This window comes from Notolabrus celidotus, chromosome 12 (genome assembly GCF_009762535.1).
Source record: "Notolabrus celidotus isolate fNotCel1 chromosome 12, fNotCel1.pri, whole genome shotgun sequence".
NCBI lineage: Eukaryota > Metazoa > Chordata > Actinopteri > Labriformes > Labridae > Notolabrus > Notolabrus celidotus.
Window position 1 is genome coordinate 30,432,114 of NC_048283.1, and position 19,103 is coordinate 30,451,216.

The following is a 19,103-nucleotide window of genomic DNA, read 5'->3' on the forward strand; positions in this document are numbered from 1 at the left end:
GCAAGCAGTAAAGGCAACAGTGTGCAAGCTCTGACCAAAACATGCCAAAATGAAACAGAAGATGTGCTGGGCTGTAATGTGCTTCTCATAAAGCCTGTGTAAAGCCTGGTGGATGACACTGGACAGTCTATATAATTAAAGGAACAACTGTTTGTGGCACAAACAGCTATTTGAAGCCTGTAATACATTTAAATAAGCCCTTCTTAAATTGTGATTTCCCCACATTGCAATAATGAAGCTCCGCCATCACTGCAGTTTTACACTTTTATCTTGAACCCCATAATGGTCACTGGTTTCCTGATGTGTGATATTACAGCACTGGAGAAGCATATTTTGATAATCTGGATCTAAAATCAAGAGGAATATTCAGGAACTGTCAGACTTTGAAGATACTTGCTGTTTGAAATAAACCCTCCCTGATGTTGATACAATGCTGTTTAAATTCAGTTACCGTAGACCCTCAATGAACGCCTTCCCGTCTCATGTGTGACATGAAGCTGGATAAACCTACGTGACTTGTTGTGTGGCAGCCTCATTCAGGGATTTGTGATGTTTATTTTGTTTAATCTTTTTTCAGATCAAATTTTCAGAATCAAATCCTCTGCTGCATCACTACTCTGACCGTCATCCCTGCTGCCCTCCCAGAAACACACCCACCCAGTCGTACATTCTATGGCGTGTGTGTGTGTCATGTACACAGGAAATGCTGCATGCTGCTGAAACAATAGAGGGACATCGTTGCTGCAGCCAGGAGCTGTAGAGCAGACAAAGATAGGGGTACTGTGTCTTTTTTAATTGCACAAAAACAAGAGAAACAAATATGTACATTTCAGGAATTATTTTGTGCTCATTATTAATTTCTGATTAAGAGGTTGCTAGATTTTTTACTTGTCTGTGTTCCTGATGACTTGATAAAAAAAAGCTGGCTCACTCTAAAAGCTAAAGAAATGACTGCAGAATTAAACATATTTACAGCCAGGCACAAAAAGCAGTTATAGTCTCGATTCCTCATTTCTTTATCTGTAACACCTGTACACAGGTTGACATTTTAAAATTACAATTACAATTAATTTAATGCATTCATGCAACCTAACATACAATGAAAGGGCTTGGTTGATCTGACTGACAGGTGGTTGTGTTGTTGCTGCTGTTTCCCAGGCTGCAAAGCTATCATCTGAACTCGACCTCTAAGGAGGTTTCTGGAATAGCTGGAAGTTAGCTGGAGTCAGCTTTTCCAATATGGGCACTGCGAGGGGGCGTGTCCAAAGGGTGACTCACGGTGTCATGGGCTCCCCTTGAAATTGACAGTCAGATGGTGTGCTGGAGTTTGCTTGCAAAGTGTTTTGTTATTAAAACTGTAACTTTGGATAAATATCTTTAAAGAATTGAGGTTGTAAGATTTGTTGTTACTTTTAAAAACAAAGAATAATATAAAAACATGAATACAGTGCCTGCATGATGCTTTAATGTCATTATTCAGAGAAGCTATGATTACTGGAGACAGAAATGGTTACTGGATGCAGTTTATTTTTGTGTGCATAGCGCTTCAAGACTCTCCTGCAGATGTTGTCGTGAGAGCTGGGCCGCCCCAGTCAAAAAGTCTGGACTCACTCCTGGTGACCACCATCTTCAGGCGTCATAATAACATCACAAACAGGTGATGTTATTGAGACTACGTCCATGTTTTTATACAGCTCGGAGCACTGTTTTTTACATCCTGCACACTCTGTTACAATTCTTAGTAATATGAGGGGCTCAAATTCCTGCTTGAGGACACTTCAACATTAATATTAGCAGAGTTGGGTATCGAACTGTCTTCAGAATAGCGGACCTGTTTTATTTCCTAAACCACATCTGAACCTTATGTAATATAAATATGGAACTTAACAAAGTATTTCCTGTCTCCCTCAAATCTCCCTTCTAATTTGATGAGCCCAGCAGGCAAATAATATGAATGTCGTTTCAGGCCAAGTGCTTGGGGGCTTTTTGACCCTTCCTCCTCCTCCTCTTCTTCCTCCCTTACTCCCTGCCAGGCTCTCTGTCTGTGCCTCTACGTGACCGGTCCAGGGTCTGTCAGAGCCATTGCAGGCAGCCATGGCAGCAGATAACGCTAACTAGCTTCCTGCCATTACTGCTAATTGCCCCCCAGCCCGGAACCGTGCAGACACCCTGGGTGGGGCGTGACTGAAGAGTGTGTGTGTGTTTCTATGTGTGTTTTACAAATGTAGGTCAATCACGTCTAAAAAAACAGCACCTAGCTTACCTGTTTTAATTGGTGGATTCATGGTTCCATAAGTTCATTGTGAAACATATTTTCAATGTTCAATTTAAAGTGAGCAGATGAGAGGATGGAGAGGGTGGACAGAGGAGGGACGGATGAGAGAGACAACATGAGACAGAATGTATGTGTTGTTTATGTCTGTTGATTCAGAATTAAAATTTGGAAAATAGGTTATATTATTGAGATCTGTCTGTCTTCTCTCTGAAGTGCATTATTACAAATAGGCAGAAGTACTTAGTAGGCTATTTAGTTTTAAGTAGAATAAGCGAAACAAATAGCCTATTCCAAACATTTTCTGACAAAAAAACAAAACAAAAAATCAAGCAGAGCAAACAAACCCCTTTAACTGTATGTACAGAATGTACTAAATAAGAAGAATGCAGGGGCGATGGTTCATTAGTGCTCTGATGAAGTTCCTGTGTCATTCATAAAGGAAGGAGAGGATGTTTAGATGCTGCACTGTATGTTATCAGTTGTTCTATCAGCTGATGTATACAGCAGGATATATGACCCTCGGGAGGGCTGACAGCGGACAGAATGAATCTTTGAAGGGCATCGAGCGTGGACAATTTAGCCATGCACATGACACAGAAACAGAACGTGTAGGATAGTTAGCTTCAGGGAGCAAAGATTAAGTAGTTGTTTCCATTGGATGGTCCAATTCAGACCTTTAGGGGGGCTGTCTCCTTAACTAATTTGAAAGAGCTTAAAAAAATACCCTTGTTCTTCCTTTTGGCAAGAGTACGATGAGACACATCAATGTTGTTTAGACACATTCATAGGTGTAGAGTAAATAAGTCACTGTAGTTACTTAGCTTAGCCTAGCTGAAAGCCTGTTAGCACAAAACAGCTAGCTAGCATAAATCCCTCAATAAGTAACTACATTAGTCATTGCTTAAAATGTACACTTGCCTTGTTTTTTATATAAACAAAGAGTAGAAATGTCTATACACTGTTCAGCAAGGGGTCACAAACCAAACAGTTTTAGCAGGGAGAGGTTACCGGCGGTATCGGTGCCAGCAGAAAGGAAATGTCGGTCCAGGTGATTTCTGATGGCGAGCCCAATCAATCAGTTGTTTTTTCAGATTCACATTGTTTGTGTTGTTTCATGTGTATGTAAAAAAGAGACAATGATGAAATAAGTAAATGTATTTACAGTCTACCTTAAGGAATCAGTTTGAATTATTTAATAATGACAGCATTATGACACACCTGAAACCTGAAACCTGAGGCTGCACTAGAGTTGTCACCCGTCCCGTTTTTCCCAGATTTGTTCTCTTTTTTCACCAGCTGTCCCAGGAAAATAAAAATCTCTCTAAGGACACAATTTGTGAATTTGGGAAAATGCAAAAACCTCATTTGATTTCCATGGTTCTGTAGTCTAGAAAGGTCCCCCATGCTTCTGCGGCTATTTAAAATGGTCTCTGTTTTCTTCTCGTCTATGCGTATGTCACACACGTGCGCCCTAGCGCTCAAAGCGGTTCAAGCAGGGAGGGAAACTTGACCGAAGAGAGACAGGAAGCTGAATTGACCGACGAACTCCGCGCTGAGGTCTTCATTTCCCCAACTTTTGGCGTCTCCATTTGAAATGGGAGGAGAGACGACTGACGAGGAGGGAGATGGAGCAAATACATGCAAGCCACCAGCACGAAAAACAACAACATACTAGTTACAATCCTGACTGGGCGACACTGTTGGAGTGTGAATGTGTACGGTCGACCCAGGGAGACTCTTTTTCCACCACATGCGTTTTTAGTCTGCAAATCTCTGTAAATTATAAAGGGAAAAACACATTGGAAATCCACGCAAAAACAAAAATCATCAAGCTGTGGAATCAAACAAACAAAAACAGGCAGCCATTGCAACTTTTATGACCAAACACGGTTCACCAGAAGAAGATTGCAGCTGCAGAGCTTACCAGTCTCCTATGTATGAATTTTATGTTCATTTGGTCAGTCTGAACTGGGAATAGTGGCCAAGCCCTCCGCCCCAAACAATTGGTCCAGTGTCCCTTTTTTCACAAATCCAAGGTGGCAACCCTAGGCTGCACCCAGCAGTGCAGCCTGTTATTTATAAGACTGGCAAAGTGACCTATGAAATAATCATGCTGTCTCACAACACAACTTTGCAGTACACACACAAACAACCTAAGGATCTTGTCAGTTTTTAGTGCCAGTAACACCGTGACATCATGACAGTCACATCGACACCATGGACAACACAACACATTGAACAACCTCAACTACAGCTCAGCGGCCGTTATTCTACACTCTCACGTCTATGCTCAACATTGGTATACATTCACTAATTCACACTTTTTTTAAAGATGAAGCTAAATATATATATTTGTGAAGATTGGAAGTTAAGAAGTGAGTATTTTGTAACTTTTGGTCGGTCTGTTTCCTAATGGTAGTCTTTGTGCAAAGCTGAGCTAAGTGGCTGAACAGCAGCTTGCTGAGAATTCAGTTTAACAGTGAGAAATTGAGAGTAGTTTGACTCTTATTATGTAAATCCCTCTCAAAAACTATAAAAGTGCCCTTTATAATCTATAAAATCACTTTGAAAAGTCAGTGTAAGGATTAAATAACCACAATATGTGATGTTATACATGTAAATATACAATGCAACAATTCTCCAAGCATTTCTATTTATTTTATTATTTAACTACTATTTTTTGAATATAAAACTACCTCTGCTACTCACCACTGCACTTTTATCATATTATTTTAGCCTGTACATATAAGTCATGCCTATTTGTTGTTCTTTTGTATTTATAGCTGATGTTATTGTTATTACATTTTTAATTTTTAATTTTGTTATCTTATTCTTATGCCTTGTACAAAGAGAGCACAGTTTACCTAAGTCAAATTCCTTCTGTGTTCAAGCATACCTGGCCAATAAAGCTGATTCTGATTCTGGGGGGTTATAGAGAGAACAGAATGTCTGCACAACACTGCTGCTAGTTCAGCATTAACTTTTTCAGGTTTTGTGTTTAACTGAAGTGGTAACCCTTTGAGCAAACAGTTACTGTAAATGTCCGGCCCTCTGTGTTTTAAAATGTTTGTCTGGATACAAATGGTCGAAGCAGCATTTTCCAAAAACTTGTGCAAGTTACTGGATAAACATATAAAAGCCGCCCAGCTTCATGTGGCAGAGAATTGAGCCGACTTCTCCAAACATTGAATCTGATCAAAAAACATCTGTCTGTCTTCGGCTGGATCTCCATGTGATAAGTTTGAGAATTGCCTGAGGCAGAGGAAGTCAACAGACTTGAGAAGACTTGGCTGACTAAGTTTTAGTGACTTCAAATAGATTACGGGATCTTCAGCGGAGTTATTGGCTATCTTGTGTGAGCGTCTACAGTCTGTTGATGAGACGACGGCATCAAAGTAGACCAGCATCCTGTGGGCAGCCCAGGGCAGGACCAGTGGGCACAAGGCGGCGAGGTGGGTGTCCTCCAGCAGGCACCGCACCGTCTGCCTCATGGACACACACACACACACACACACACACACACACACACACACACACACACACACACACACACACACACACACACACCCTCCCTGGGCACAAAAGGCCACTGTGTAATTGAAGTAGTGTCAGAGCTCAGGGGATGGAGAGATGGGAGGATGGGAGGGTCACACAAACACTCTCACACAGGACGAGGAGCTAATCTAAACCATGTGCAATATTTTGCACAAATTGAAAAACAGTATTAAGAACAAAACAATTATTAATAAATGTGTGTTAACACTTTAGTTTAGTTAGAGTCAAATTACTGATCAAGTGAGTGTTTATGGAAGTTAACCTTGACCATGATGATCTCCGTTCACATTCAGAGCCACCAAAACCACAAACAAATGTAGACGGCAGAAGTCAATAAGAATATAAAATATTTGATATGACTAATATTTCTCTCTACATATTTATATTCTGATGGTACTGAATATGTGTCCACTCATGATTTAAGTATGTCACAGATACATTTCTCATTTTGTCATGTTGAATTTATTCTAACAGATGGTTATTGCCGAGACATGAAGAAGTCAGATTTGAGAAATGATTAAATAAATTTACTGATTAAAAACATTGTGACATCTTTCCTAGACTCAGTTTGACTCAGTCAAATGCCTGATGCAGATAAATCAAAGAGAAATGCTGATAAGTTCTTTATTTTATGCATAGATGTAGGATAGTTTTCCGTCTGTGTTTTTGCCTCACTTCTCAGGGAACACAAGTGTCTCATCTCGCTGGTAGAGGTGTGTGTATTCTTTGAAATGAGGGGAAGTTAAATCTTGTTTATTTATTATACTGTATATGGATATTTTATTAATGAGGTTATTAATTCTTCCTTAATCAATTCTTCACTGGCTCCTTGTTCAGTACAGAAACACTTTTGAATCCCACTATTAGTTCATAAAGCTCTTAAAGGTTCAGCTCTTGAGTATAGACATAACGTTCTCAAAAGTAGTGAGTAGTGAGTCATAACTGGGATTATCAGGTGCAGGTGGTGCAGTCGTAGATTTAGAATAAAGTCTAGTGACGGGGTCTTCAGGTATTGTGGTCTGAGCTGCCAGTGGACCGGACGTCCATCACAACTGTCTCTACCTATGGGTTGTGCAGAAGGGTTTTACAGGTCATTCGATCCTTTTGCTTCTAGGTTTTTTGCTTTGTGTTGTCTCTGTGGTAAGTTGGGTGCATGCTTTAATGATCGGACTCTTGTATCTTAATCCTCTCTGTGAAGTTTTGTTGATTCTTGTATTTATTTATTTTTTACCTACAGTGTAAAGCAGATTGAGCGTACCTATAATGAAACAACTATAAATAAACATATCTGTGAGTGAAATTCTGATGAATTATCTGAGAAGTTTTCCTGTCAGGCTCACTTAGTGACTAAAATCCACATGGAATTTGTAACACACTTTGTACTTTGAGTGTTTGTTATTATTCATGTTTTTTCTTTTTTTGGACCAGCATTCCCCCCAGCATTTAAGTCTTCATAGATCACACTTTCACCAAAAGATTAGAGGTCACTTGGGGGGTTGCCATCACAAAACAACTCCCTCCCCTGTGTCTCTCTTCAACATGATCTTCGACAGTAATCCCATGTGACACTGTGAGTTGTATTATTTATGACACAGAGATGAAATATATATATAGACAAACTGAAAACAGCCATTCAATGCAGGTATCATGATGTTTATAGAGGATGCTGAATGTTTAGGTAACAAAAGAGATTAAAGACTCCTGAGTATCAGAAGCTGAGGGTTTGGGCCTATCTTGTTCATATATCTTATACATAAACTCTGTATCTTAACCCTTCAAATCTAAGCTTCAAGTTTTAGATCTTAATTAAGACTTTCTTTTTATTTTACACGTGTCAATTAAGCCAGCAGTGGCAAATGCTCCACAGCACCACAGACAGGTTTCTGTGAATGTTCACACACTATCACTACTATGATACAACTATGCAGTGATGCTGATTACTCTTTTATATGGCTGTATTTCAGATTCAGATTCAGATTCAGAATACTTTATTAGTCCCAGAAGGGCAATTCAGTTTTACAGTCAATCCACAGTACAAAATATACAGTAAAGGAAATAAATAACACATCGTGACATCAACAACAACCACCAGTGACCGGACAGCAGAGCGGGATGCAGAGTGATTCCTGGTTTAATCTACCTTTTGTGTATTAAGCAGCCTTATGGCAGAAGGAATGAAAGAATTTGCATTGCAGTTTGTTTTCCGCACCAACACATAATACCGCCGACCTGAGGACATGATTGCAAATTCACTGCCAAGTATTTGATTAGGTTGGGTTAAAATTCTGCTATAAAAGAATTTCAAGATGGTAATGAGCACACTCAACTCGGGGCCGTTTGGTCTTTAGGGGCAAAAACCAGTTTTTTGAAAAATGCTCCTGGCATGATAATGTAAATCCAGATAACAAGGTGTTAAAATTGCATTCTTTGATATCCAAGTATGAAATTTGGCATAGAGTATCCTGACACATAGAGGAAAGTATCAAAATAAGATTATGTTGCTTGCTGATTTTAGATTTTAAAATAGCATCCACAAAATACACAACAAGACTATAAAAATAGCATCTGTTGGGTAAAATGGTCACTTTTGATCTTCATATGGTCAATGTCACTTCCTCATTTGTATTTAAAAAACTGCCCAACTTCGTAAGCTTCAATAAGAGCTCTAGATGACCTCTGTATCTTAAATATTACATTTCCTGTGGCCATAAATACTTCACCATAGTCCAAGTCAGAGAGGACAGAATTTTCAGTTTCCAGCATTCCAGATGGAGGTTAGCCTGTTACCTGAATCTAACTCTGCCTTCATATATTCTGCTTCTACTGCTATCTGAGGTGGGGGACATAAGTGATTGTTACAGTAGGACTACAAATGCTTTAAACTAGATTCAAATATATTTTTGAGCATTTCAAATGGAAAAATCAGTGCACTCAAGCAGTGTTCAGTATCAACTTAGGCTGTAACCTCTAAGGAGTCGACAGGGCGAATGCCGTACTCAGCGTTTTTGAATCTTTCCAAGTCAAATGATGTCATCCTTCTCTGGACCATCCGCATTGTCCAAAGGGAGCAGAGGACCTTATGCTGGCTCGTTGAAGAGAACAGCTTCAGCAAAGACAGTGATCTCTGCTGCCCTCCAGTGGTTGTTATCAGCTGTAACATATTTCACTTCATTGTCTGTAAAATCATACTTGCCATCATTTACATGAAACAAAGACTGGAAGTCAAGCAAGGACCCAGACTTTCTTTATCAGTGTGATTAACATGTCTGTAGGTGTGTCTTTATTCCTTCAGCTATAGACCTCTAAAGAAATGTCCCTTCTTCTTCCAGCTCTACTGCTGTCACTGTCTGCATGTTGGAGGCACATCTGGACATGTCTGCATTCAGCCTCCTGGTATGTTTTTTTTCCATTTACAAAACAAGTCTAAATAACGGTATGGAATGTGTCTGCCACATTGAGACTGTAGGAAAAACTCAAGACTCAACATGCAGCTTTGGAGCCAAGAACACTGGACACGGGATCCCTCCAAAACAAGATGATTCATCTCAAAGGGCTATTCGTCAATACATTTACAAACACATATAATATTATGATTCTATTTAGATGTTTCTATAATAGTAGCACATACATGATATGTATTAAAAGTGCAGGCCAGTCCACATAACAATACTGTGGTCTGTAGAAATACAGAGCAGAGCTTTGATTCAGATTTTGTGGTTTAGGCTGTAATCTGAACACTGTTTAGATATTGTGACAGGTAGGCTTTACTTTTTTTATGTACATATGCAATGAGACTAACACTCATCTGTTTTCACTTTGTGTTTCATGTTCAAGCCGTTTTTTAAGTCTAAATACAACTTTTTTCACTAGTTTTGTATGTTTAAGTTGTGAATGCAAGACTGGACTTAAAGCTTTAAACTTCTGAGTAAAACAACTTTGTATTGAACTTGCATGAACTATTTTAAATCTTCCTCTCATTTCTTTTCTCTGCTTCAGCTGTGTGCATGACTCGTCCGAGCTTGTCAGCAGGAATAGAGACGACTTTCAGTTGTGTAGAGCAAAGCTACAATAACAAAGGAATGCAAAAGGCCGTGCTGTGAAAAGCTAGATCATGTTTCTCGATACTGCCTCAAAACCTTGCCAACTTTGAAACAGAATCCCAGCCGATTGTCCGGACTGTGCAGGCTGAGCAGCCAACAACACAGACCACCTGTTATTCAACAGGTCTCAGGAGTAACTGAGTCTGACTCCATCCCAGTGTTGCCAAGATCTAGAGATAACATTTGTATATTATCTCTAAAAACTCTAAATACTTCTTTCTAGTCACATCCAAACATCACCAGAGAAAACTTCATGAGAACTTTCAGAAAAAATACAGTGCCTGTGGGCAGACTTCACTTTTCTTTCAGTAAAAACTTTATTCAATAACTGGGAAATAAATCAATGATAGTGAAACAATAGTCAAATGTTAAATGAATAATACTATTAATAAAATATTTATCATTCCATGAAAACTTAATCAAATAGTTTCAGGAGAACTAAAATACAAAAAAAAGTCAAATGTGGTTGATGTCAACTTACAAAAGTCTTTCTTGTCTCTTTTGTTTTTTCTTCTTTTTTCTGTTTTGTTGTTTTTATTTTGTTCACTTGCTCACTTTTGGCAGGTTGACACTTTGGTACAGGAAGGGCAGCTGTTACTTTTTGTGTCATTATTGCATGTGTACCCCTCGGCCAACCAGTAAAGCTACTGTGTACTGATATATTTCCAACAGAGTGACCTTGACCTCTGCTACCAGAATATGATCCAATCATCTTTTAGTACAGTTTCTAGTTTGTGCCAAATTTCAGGGTATCGCTTCATGGCATTCCTGATAAACAGCTTCCACAAAAATATAAACATGGTGTCATAATTGTTTTCAAAAGCAGTCATCAGGTATACAACATCAGGAAGACAGAAAATGAAACAGTATCTATCAAAACTATCAAAAGTATTTAGCACTAAACACCTGTCTGCTGTTCAGTCCAAGCTCCAGGGCAGAGTGAAGCTCTCCTTCTCCAGATCTTTGTCAATGACTGACGTGAATTTGGCCAGCTGTTCTGAGCTGAAATGGTTTTTCCAGTCTCCTATGACACCTAATACACAAACACACAAACACACACACACCATGACACTCAAATAATAACAAATCATCTTTTAATTTTCAAACAAACTGAATGCTAACACATCAGATATTGTAATTATTCTGGCTAAAAATACTCTAATACAAGAGGAAGGGCAGTAATCTCTCTTTTTGTGTTTATAAGTAACTTTTTCAACTACTTCAAGTCAGTGCATCGTACCAACAAAATATATAGAAAGGCAAAATAACAACAAACATGGATGTCCTGATTCTTGTTTCTCATAAAAAAAAGCAGAGGAACCGAGATTCTTACCTTTCCTGAGGAATGGAGATTTGTCGTTGTCCAGGTACACCTTCGGCACCAGGCTGAAGTTGGACATGACGTTGTCCTTCATGGTCTTGAAGGAGCAGTGCTCTGTAATCTTCTGGATGGTTTCCTCACTCAGATCACGACCCAGGAAATCTGACATCCTCCTGAGAGCTGCAGGAAGGTCCTAAAAGAAGGACACGTGTTCTTTTAATTTATATGAAGCAACAGGTGTTAATCCCTGAGTCACCAACCGTGACATTGCATCAAAGTGTGCACATCATGTGTGTTAAACAGGGCAGGTAATAACACATGTCTACAGGGGAGACTGGTATAATGTGATAATGCCCCTTTACAGTAGAGGGATGTTGTCCATCCAATCATAGAGAATGATTGTTCATGAGGTAAGGTCCCATGAATGGTCAGGTTATGGTGTTGAGGGAACAAATGTCTGGCAGAACAGGGGCTGACTTACCTTTGTCATAACAAAAAAAACACCATGTTGGTGAGAATCATTTTAATACTGGGTCTGTTTTTATGAATAAATATAATTAAAAACTATTATTTATTTTGTTATCTTATTTTTTTGTATTAGTTTACAACAATATTCAAAGTGATTAAGTTTCACACACATTTAAAATGAGCTTTAAAATACATATATATTATTAATAATAATAATAATAATAATAATAATAATAATAATAATAATAATAATAATAATAATAATAATAATAATAATAATAATAATACAGGCCCTAACATTCAGGCTTGGAGCGTGATGCAGGTTGGGGCACAGTGCATGCTGGGGTGTGGTGAAAGTCCAGGGTGCAGATCAGCTGTAGAGTTTGTTGCTGCTGTGCTCTTCATACTAGAAGGAACACTGAAAACAGCTATGAATCTTTATGTATTTTGAAAGCAACTTGAAGTGTGAGCACACTTGCACTTAGGGCTGGGCGATAATTGGATAATGATCATTACTGTGATATAATTTTTCTCAATATAAATATAACAAATGTGCAATAAATAATGGATATATTTACGTCTGTAATTATAACCCCCTTTCAGGATGTGGATAAAGGAAGAGCACAGAGACAACTTCTGCTGGGCATTTTTATCCCGTTTAATGTCCACCACGGCCGTAGGATAACTGAACACTGAATAACCTTGATGCATTCACTGCACTGTGAGAAACAATATCAATCCGCCTATAACTCTTGGAAAATTTAAAAGGGAGAGCACTTATCAAACAATGCAACAATATCATTTGATATATCTATGTTACCTCAAATTACCTCAACTTGAGAAAAATAAGAATCTACAAACCAAAACTTCACAAAAATCTCATCTCACACTAGGGCTGTCAAAATTGCTCCAAAATGACAATCGAATATTCGCTCTAAAAAAACCCATAGGTTCGAACCATTCGAATATCTATATTTGCCCATTATGTCAATAACAGGTGGACAAACTAATACAAGGAGATTTCAGATTTAACATGGCTAAAACATACCTACACATTACAAAACAAGTAAATGACCTAATGGTCTATACCGTAACACTTTTAAGACTGTAGACATCTCGCTCGCTAGCCCCCCTCCCCTCTCTGTGCGTAATGCGCTGAGTGAGTGCTGAACAAGACTTGTGTGAGCAATTAAAGGTCCAGACTCTTGTCCCTAATATAGGCAGGCTTCATTCAGTGATTCAAGCAAATATTAACATTAACTGAAGTTAAAGTTAAAAATGAAAAAGTAGTCCACTTACATTCTTGGCGCTTGTATAAAAAAAGGAGGAAAAACTGCATTTTATCCCAGTGTCACTGATGGTCGGGCTCTTTTAGTCCACTGTCAATGTAGGGTCTTAGGCCGGACAGGTTATTTGCCAAAAACACAAGACAGTCCACATGTGAAGAATACAGTTCACATGTGAAGAGGCCCGATCTCTTTTTATTCACTGTATTCCCAGCGGAGGAAAAGACGCGTTCAGAGCGCACTGAGGATCCGGGGACGGAAGGATTTCTCTCTGCAGTCTGCTTCACACTGTGCTCGTGTGACTCCTGTGACCTGTCCCTGCCTGTCATGCAGTGCGCCCACTCGAAAAGCAGCCGCTGATGTGTTTTTTTTCCACAGTCAAATATTAATTTTCACAATCGAATCTCCGTTTTTTTTTATATTCGAATATATATTCGAATTTAGAATATTCGTTGACAGCCCTATCTCACACTATAGACCTGCTTCCTGTTAGCACCGTCAGAAATGATGGATTCAAAAAGCTTATCAGAAACTAAATCCAGATACAAACTAACAAACTGTCTGGTTTCTTCACCGTTCACTCAGGAGCAAAAATCTGACTTTAAATTTAAATGAAATAATGATTTGATATTTAGTGTGATAATTATCGATATCGACTGATATGAAAAATGTTATCGTGATAACGTCTTATTCAGTATCGCCCAGCTCTACTTGCACTGCATCCATAAGCTTTTAAATATTATAATAATAAGTGATATTATGAAACAAACATTTGAACATTTGACGTCACGTTTGGGTTTCTGTTTCACCTTGATAGGCACTGACATGGATATCATTTTACTGGAACTGTCAGACTGCCTCTCTGTAAACGAGCTAAAGGGTAAAAGCAGAGGGAGTCCTGAATGAGGAAAAGCAGCTGAGAAGTTAGCAGCACAAGCAGGCGTAATGATAGGTTGGTAAATCTCAGCCATGTTGAAGTCTGTGATCTTCCCGCTGTCAGAAATGTAATGACAGTTCAAAGGTGACCAGCATGTCAGAGTATCCAGAGTGTTTTACCTGAACCATCTCCTCATATGTGATGTACATTATTCTGTCACCCAGCTCTGTGTGTTTCCAGCTCTTCACGTGGTCTGTCCATTTTCCAAACATCACTGCAGACAATAACCAGTGGTATGAATAAATGACATACCAAACAAATTCAGTGCGCTGTACTACGGCAAAACTCAAAATCAACTATTCAACACAAGTTCTGCATCATTGTGGCCTCAGCTGAGCTGGACAAACTCTTGGCGTTGAGACAGATGGAAAGCAAGACCTCATTTCAGTGGAAAGAAATAATGTTCCTAAGAAAAATCACCAGAGTATCAGCTGACTGCTTTTCTGTCCAAACTTTTGTAAGAACTGTCTGCTGTCCTCTGCAGTAGAATTTATAACTGGTCGTTACAAAATAACTGGTTGTTACATAATTCCAAAACATAAAACAAAAACCCTGGAGATCTACAGAATGAGAAGCCACTCATTTTGCTTTCCTGACATTTAATTGGACTATTTTTTCCCCCTATCCATGTGAACGGATGGGGAAAAGTGTGCTTCTTAAAAAGAAAGGGCAGAGCTGTATTTATAACACAATCATAAGACAGACTGAAAGGATCATTGAAAACTTAAATGAGGATATAATTTAACAAGAACCTTAGTTATCCGACTACCTACATTGTGCACATTTATCAGCTCTACATGACATGAAACCTCTGACCTTTGCCCTCCAGGAAAGAGTTCATGAACTCATCGAACGTTCCTGGATCTGGGAGGAATCCAGCCATCTGATGAAAGAAGTATGACGACACCATGACGTCTCTGGGGTTCCTCATGACATAGATCACCTAGAGCAAGAAGACACAAGAGACCGATTCTTTAGGTTTGTTGAATCTAAGATTTGGGAGCTTCTCTGAAGATTCTGACAGTAGATGTGAACCCATGAGTTAAAGCAGAGTCCACCTTCACCCCTTTACCTTGGCTTTAGAGGTGAGGAAAGAGGGGGGCATGAGGTGGTATGGAAGGTGTGAGACCATAGGCCGTGGGGAAGCCAACTTATCCACTACCACTTCTAATCTTTTCTCCTCCAGCCAGGGCACCCTGTCCCAGTTAGGAACAGTGTGAATCGGAGTCAGATCTCCTCCATTCAGCACCAGAGGGAGGATCTCCTGCATCCAGACTGTACCTGCAGGAAGGAGTACAACAGTGACTGATACTGCTCATGACTGCTGATAGTCTTACTTAACAGCTGAATAAGAAAAAATACCATCAGAGAGATAAAGCAGTAATATATAATCTAACACGGGTTCCTACATCAGACAAAATAAAATCACCTGAACGCCTCAACACTGTCCACGTGAGCCTTATTTGATTTACCAATACTTGTTGACATATTCAAAGAGTCACTATAGAAGTCCTTGTTTGCTTGTATTCAGTGGATAGACTGTCACTGTCACTGTGAAACTGATGGAAACTTATGAAAAGCAATGAAAGGTTATGGAGATTCAACTGGCCTCTGTATGAACTGAGTTGATCCGAGTCCCAATGATGTGCTCTTAACACATGGGCCCCGCTTGATTTGCCAGCCCTGGTGGCATAGACAGTATAGGGCGTCCATAGGGGGCGCCGCTTGCACCTTAAATGAGTAAGGAAGAACATTTGAAGATAATAGGAAAAATAATATTGTTTTATCTAATCAAATTTTGGGTTGAATTCCGGAGTGATGCGAGTATACATTTAAAGTTTGTGATTCACTTTTGTTTTTTTAAAAACATGGTTTGCAGAGCAGTTTTTGAAGTCATGATTTACTGTTTTTGTTGTTTTCTTTACCCTTTGGAAGCTGTTAGCTTAAATAGATAGAAAATGTAGGCAAAGCTTATATAAGCATTTTGATTCTGCCATTTCAGTCATCACTTAACACATTACTGTTGCTTTGTTGAAAGTGTCTACTGTGAAAGTTAGTGTTATATAATGACTATATTCCACAACTCAATCAATCAATCAGACTTTATTTATAAAGCGCTTTTCATACAATGACATTGTAACACAAAGTGCTGTACAAGAAAAACAACTTAAAATAGAATATATTAAGAAAAAGATCCCAGCCCCAGCCCTGACCCCACTGTACAAAAGGTTGTTCTAAATTGCATCTGCAAACCTTTATTTTGAAGGGACAAAAACAGGATGCACAAAGGCACACCTGCAAACCCCTCAGTCAGTGATGCAGCTGATAGGAGGAGATGTCTCTTTTCCCCTCACCATCATCCTATTTCCCATCCTTTTTCAGTTTTTAGATGCATCCATAAGATTGTGAGTAGTTTTAATCATAGTTTAGTCACCAGTTTGCATTAGTAGTTCATTACCATCATTTATGTTCATATATTGTGTTGTCTAGAGAAAGTTAAAGAGTTAATTGATTGGTGCCACTATGTCTGAGCATGCAGGGTCCACTTAGGGGCCGACAGCATTTTCTTGTGTTCTATGTCTGTGTGTGTGTGTGTGTGTGTGTGTGTGTGTGTGTGTGTGTGTGTGTGTGTGTGTGTGTGTGTGTGTGTGCGTGCGTGCGTGCGTGCGTGCGTGCGTGCGTGCGTGCGTGTGTGTGTGTGTGTGTGTGTATGTGAGCTAGAGGTAGTAGCTGTCATTATGGTAATTTGTTGATTGTCCCTAGAAAGTTGGAGTGTATTTTAGCTTTGTTCCGTGTTTGTCATGTTTTCTAATCATATAGAGTTTCTAATTAAGTTGCTATTATTTGTACAGACTTCATGTTTATCCATCCGTCCATTATCTTGACCGCTTATCCCGTTAGGGGTCACGGGGGGTCTGGAGCCTATCCCAGCTGGCTTCGGGCGGAAGGCAGGGTACACCCTGGACAGGTCGCCAACCTATCACAGGGCCTTCATGTTTATATAAATATTTATTCTTTCCTCCAGAAACCACACACAAATGTTCACACACCTTCACCTTCACCTTCATATTCAAATACAAATGAAAGATCAATGTCAAAGAAAATAAAAGGAGAGGAAATCAAAAGAGAGTGTGTCACCATCAAATAACTTGTCATCCACAACATCCATGTTCTGACCGGACAAACTGTGATGATTGCAACCCTACAGTTAAAAACACCAGCAAAGAGTTCATCTCCCTGAGTTCTGAAGTGTGGCATCTATTACACCACCGCCTCTTTTACAACTACAACATTACGTATATTGAAACTGTATTTTTCTTTTCCTGCTAAATATTAGTGTTTACCATTTTATTAATGTTCTTTTTGAGGTCATTTTTATTTTAAATTTAAGAAAATCTGTTAAACATAAAGCTGTATGTCAGTTGTCTTTAAGTGTTTATGTGATGTGATTTTTGGTGGAGTTGGTTACAATCATAGACTGCATAAATTTAGACGAAGTATCCGTGACATCACCCATCTGTTCCTGAAGCGCTGTTTTGAGGCCAATCGGCGGCGGCAGCCATATTGGAGCGATTGTGACGTAAAGAGGCGGGCTTTGAGCCTCCTAGCCAACAGCTACAGTGCTCCAGCCTGTCAATCAAGTCAGCTGTGCCTCTCATTGGAAGAATCGTAATCTTAATATCTTTGAAATTGCTGTATTAGAAAAAGGAGAGGCAGTTGAACCCATAAAGGATGCAACTGCTTTTTTATTTCAAGGATGTCTTTACTTACGTTCACACTTATTGTCTACACTTTGTTATTGTTTACATTGTTTTGATGTGGATTCAGGTCAAGGAGCTGAGCTCCTGTTTGTAAAGTAGTTCAGGTGTAGAACACCAGGTGGGGTAGTACAATTTTGCATTCACATTTTTATAATGTCCTAATTTTTATTCTAGTTGTATTTTTATTTACATATATATTTATTCTTTTAATTTTTTTCTGTATGGTTAAAATGTTCTTGTGTGGAACATTTTACAGTAAAGTTGTTTTGCATGGAAGTTATCTATAGCGGCATAGTTTTTATAGTGCCACAAAGTTTTTTAGGTGAGGGAAAATTCAAAATAGTGATCTCACTGTGGAAGCATGGGGATATGGCAACATCTTATGGAATGTTTACAATGCCAAATTAAATTATAATCAATATTTCAGAATAGTTCCCACCAATAGAGTATATATATTGGTGGGATGTGCAAGTTTGAATTATTCTGATTTAAATCTTATCTTATAACTTCTACCAGTGATTGCTTCCTTGATAAAAACGGGTTACCCCTGGTTGACTTCTAAAAAATAAATAATTATAACACTGAGCCAAAGAGCCAGTCTTTGAACGGCTCTTTGAAATGAACGGCTCTTTGAAAGGAACGGATCTTTGAAATGAACGGCTCTTTGAAAGGAACGGCTCTTTGAAATGAACGGCTCCTCAAGATCCGGTTCCCTTCAAAGAGCCATAAATCCCATCTCGAATAGAAAGGATCAATAAGATGCTCTTCGTATGTACCTCAGTTGGGCCACCTCACTCTTAAAAGTATTGTCACGCTTCCTCCTCCTTAATCAATAAAGGATTATACAATCAGCTTCTGTGCTGGTGAAGTTCGTCTGAAAAGGAAGTCAGGCTTAAGCATAAGTGTGGCTCTAAGCTTTCTGCAGTCACACCTGGCACCTGACGTCTCGTAGCATTTCACACATTTCTGTAAACCAGACACTTTGGAGTAAAGGTGCAGAGCTCAGATCACATTTCTACAACTTTACTGCAACGAAGTGTCACCAACAGATAGATCAGAGGCAGAAACCAGGTTTGAACAGCATTTAAAACTTCTCCTAGATCACTTCTTTAAAGAGAACCAAAAGAAATCAGAGTCTTTAACGTGACACCGACCTGACTTTGGATACACGACCGCCACCACATCATCGTCTTTAAAGGTGAAATCCTGCGCAAACCTCAAACTCTCCAACGAGTGAGTCTCCTTCGGGAGCAGAACTCCATGGTAAGACAGATAAATCTCCTCAGAAGACATGCTGCTTCGAGGATTAAGTCGAAGTTGACTTCGGTCTGCCAAACACGAAAAGAGAGGGCGCCTCTATGCTGCGTTCAAAAGCGTAGGAAAATTGCAACTTCCACTCA

General features: G+C 39.2%; 1 protein-coding gene across 1 annotated transcript; it reads right to left on the reverse strand.

Annotated features, from left to right (window-relative positions):
* Nucleotides 1-10,223: 10,223 nt before the first annotated feature.
* On the reverse strand, nt 10,224-19,073 carry sult2st3 (sulfotransferase family 2, cytosolic sulfotransferase 3). The gene is made up of 6 exons (XM_034697911.1): nt 18,858-19,073; nt 15,015-15,223; nt 14,759-14,885; nt 14,062-14,156; nt 11,264-11,444; nt 10,224-10,963 (listed from the first exon to the last, which is right to left on the reverse strand). Exons 1-6 carry the CDS (start codon nt 18,994-18,996, stop codon nt 10,848-10,850), a joined length of 867 nt encoding a protein of 288 aa, XP_034553802.1. The 5' UTR covers nt 18,997-19,073; the 3' UTR covers nt 10,224-10,847.
* Between the last annotated feature and the right edge of the window lie 30 nt (nt 19,074-19,103).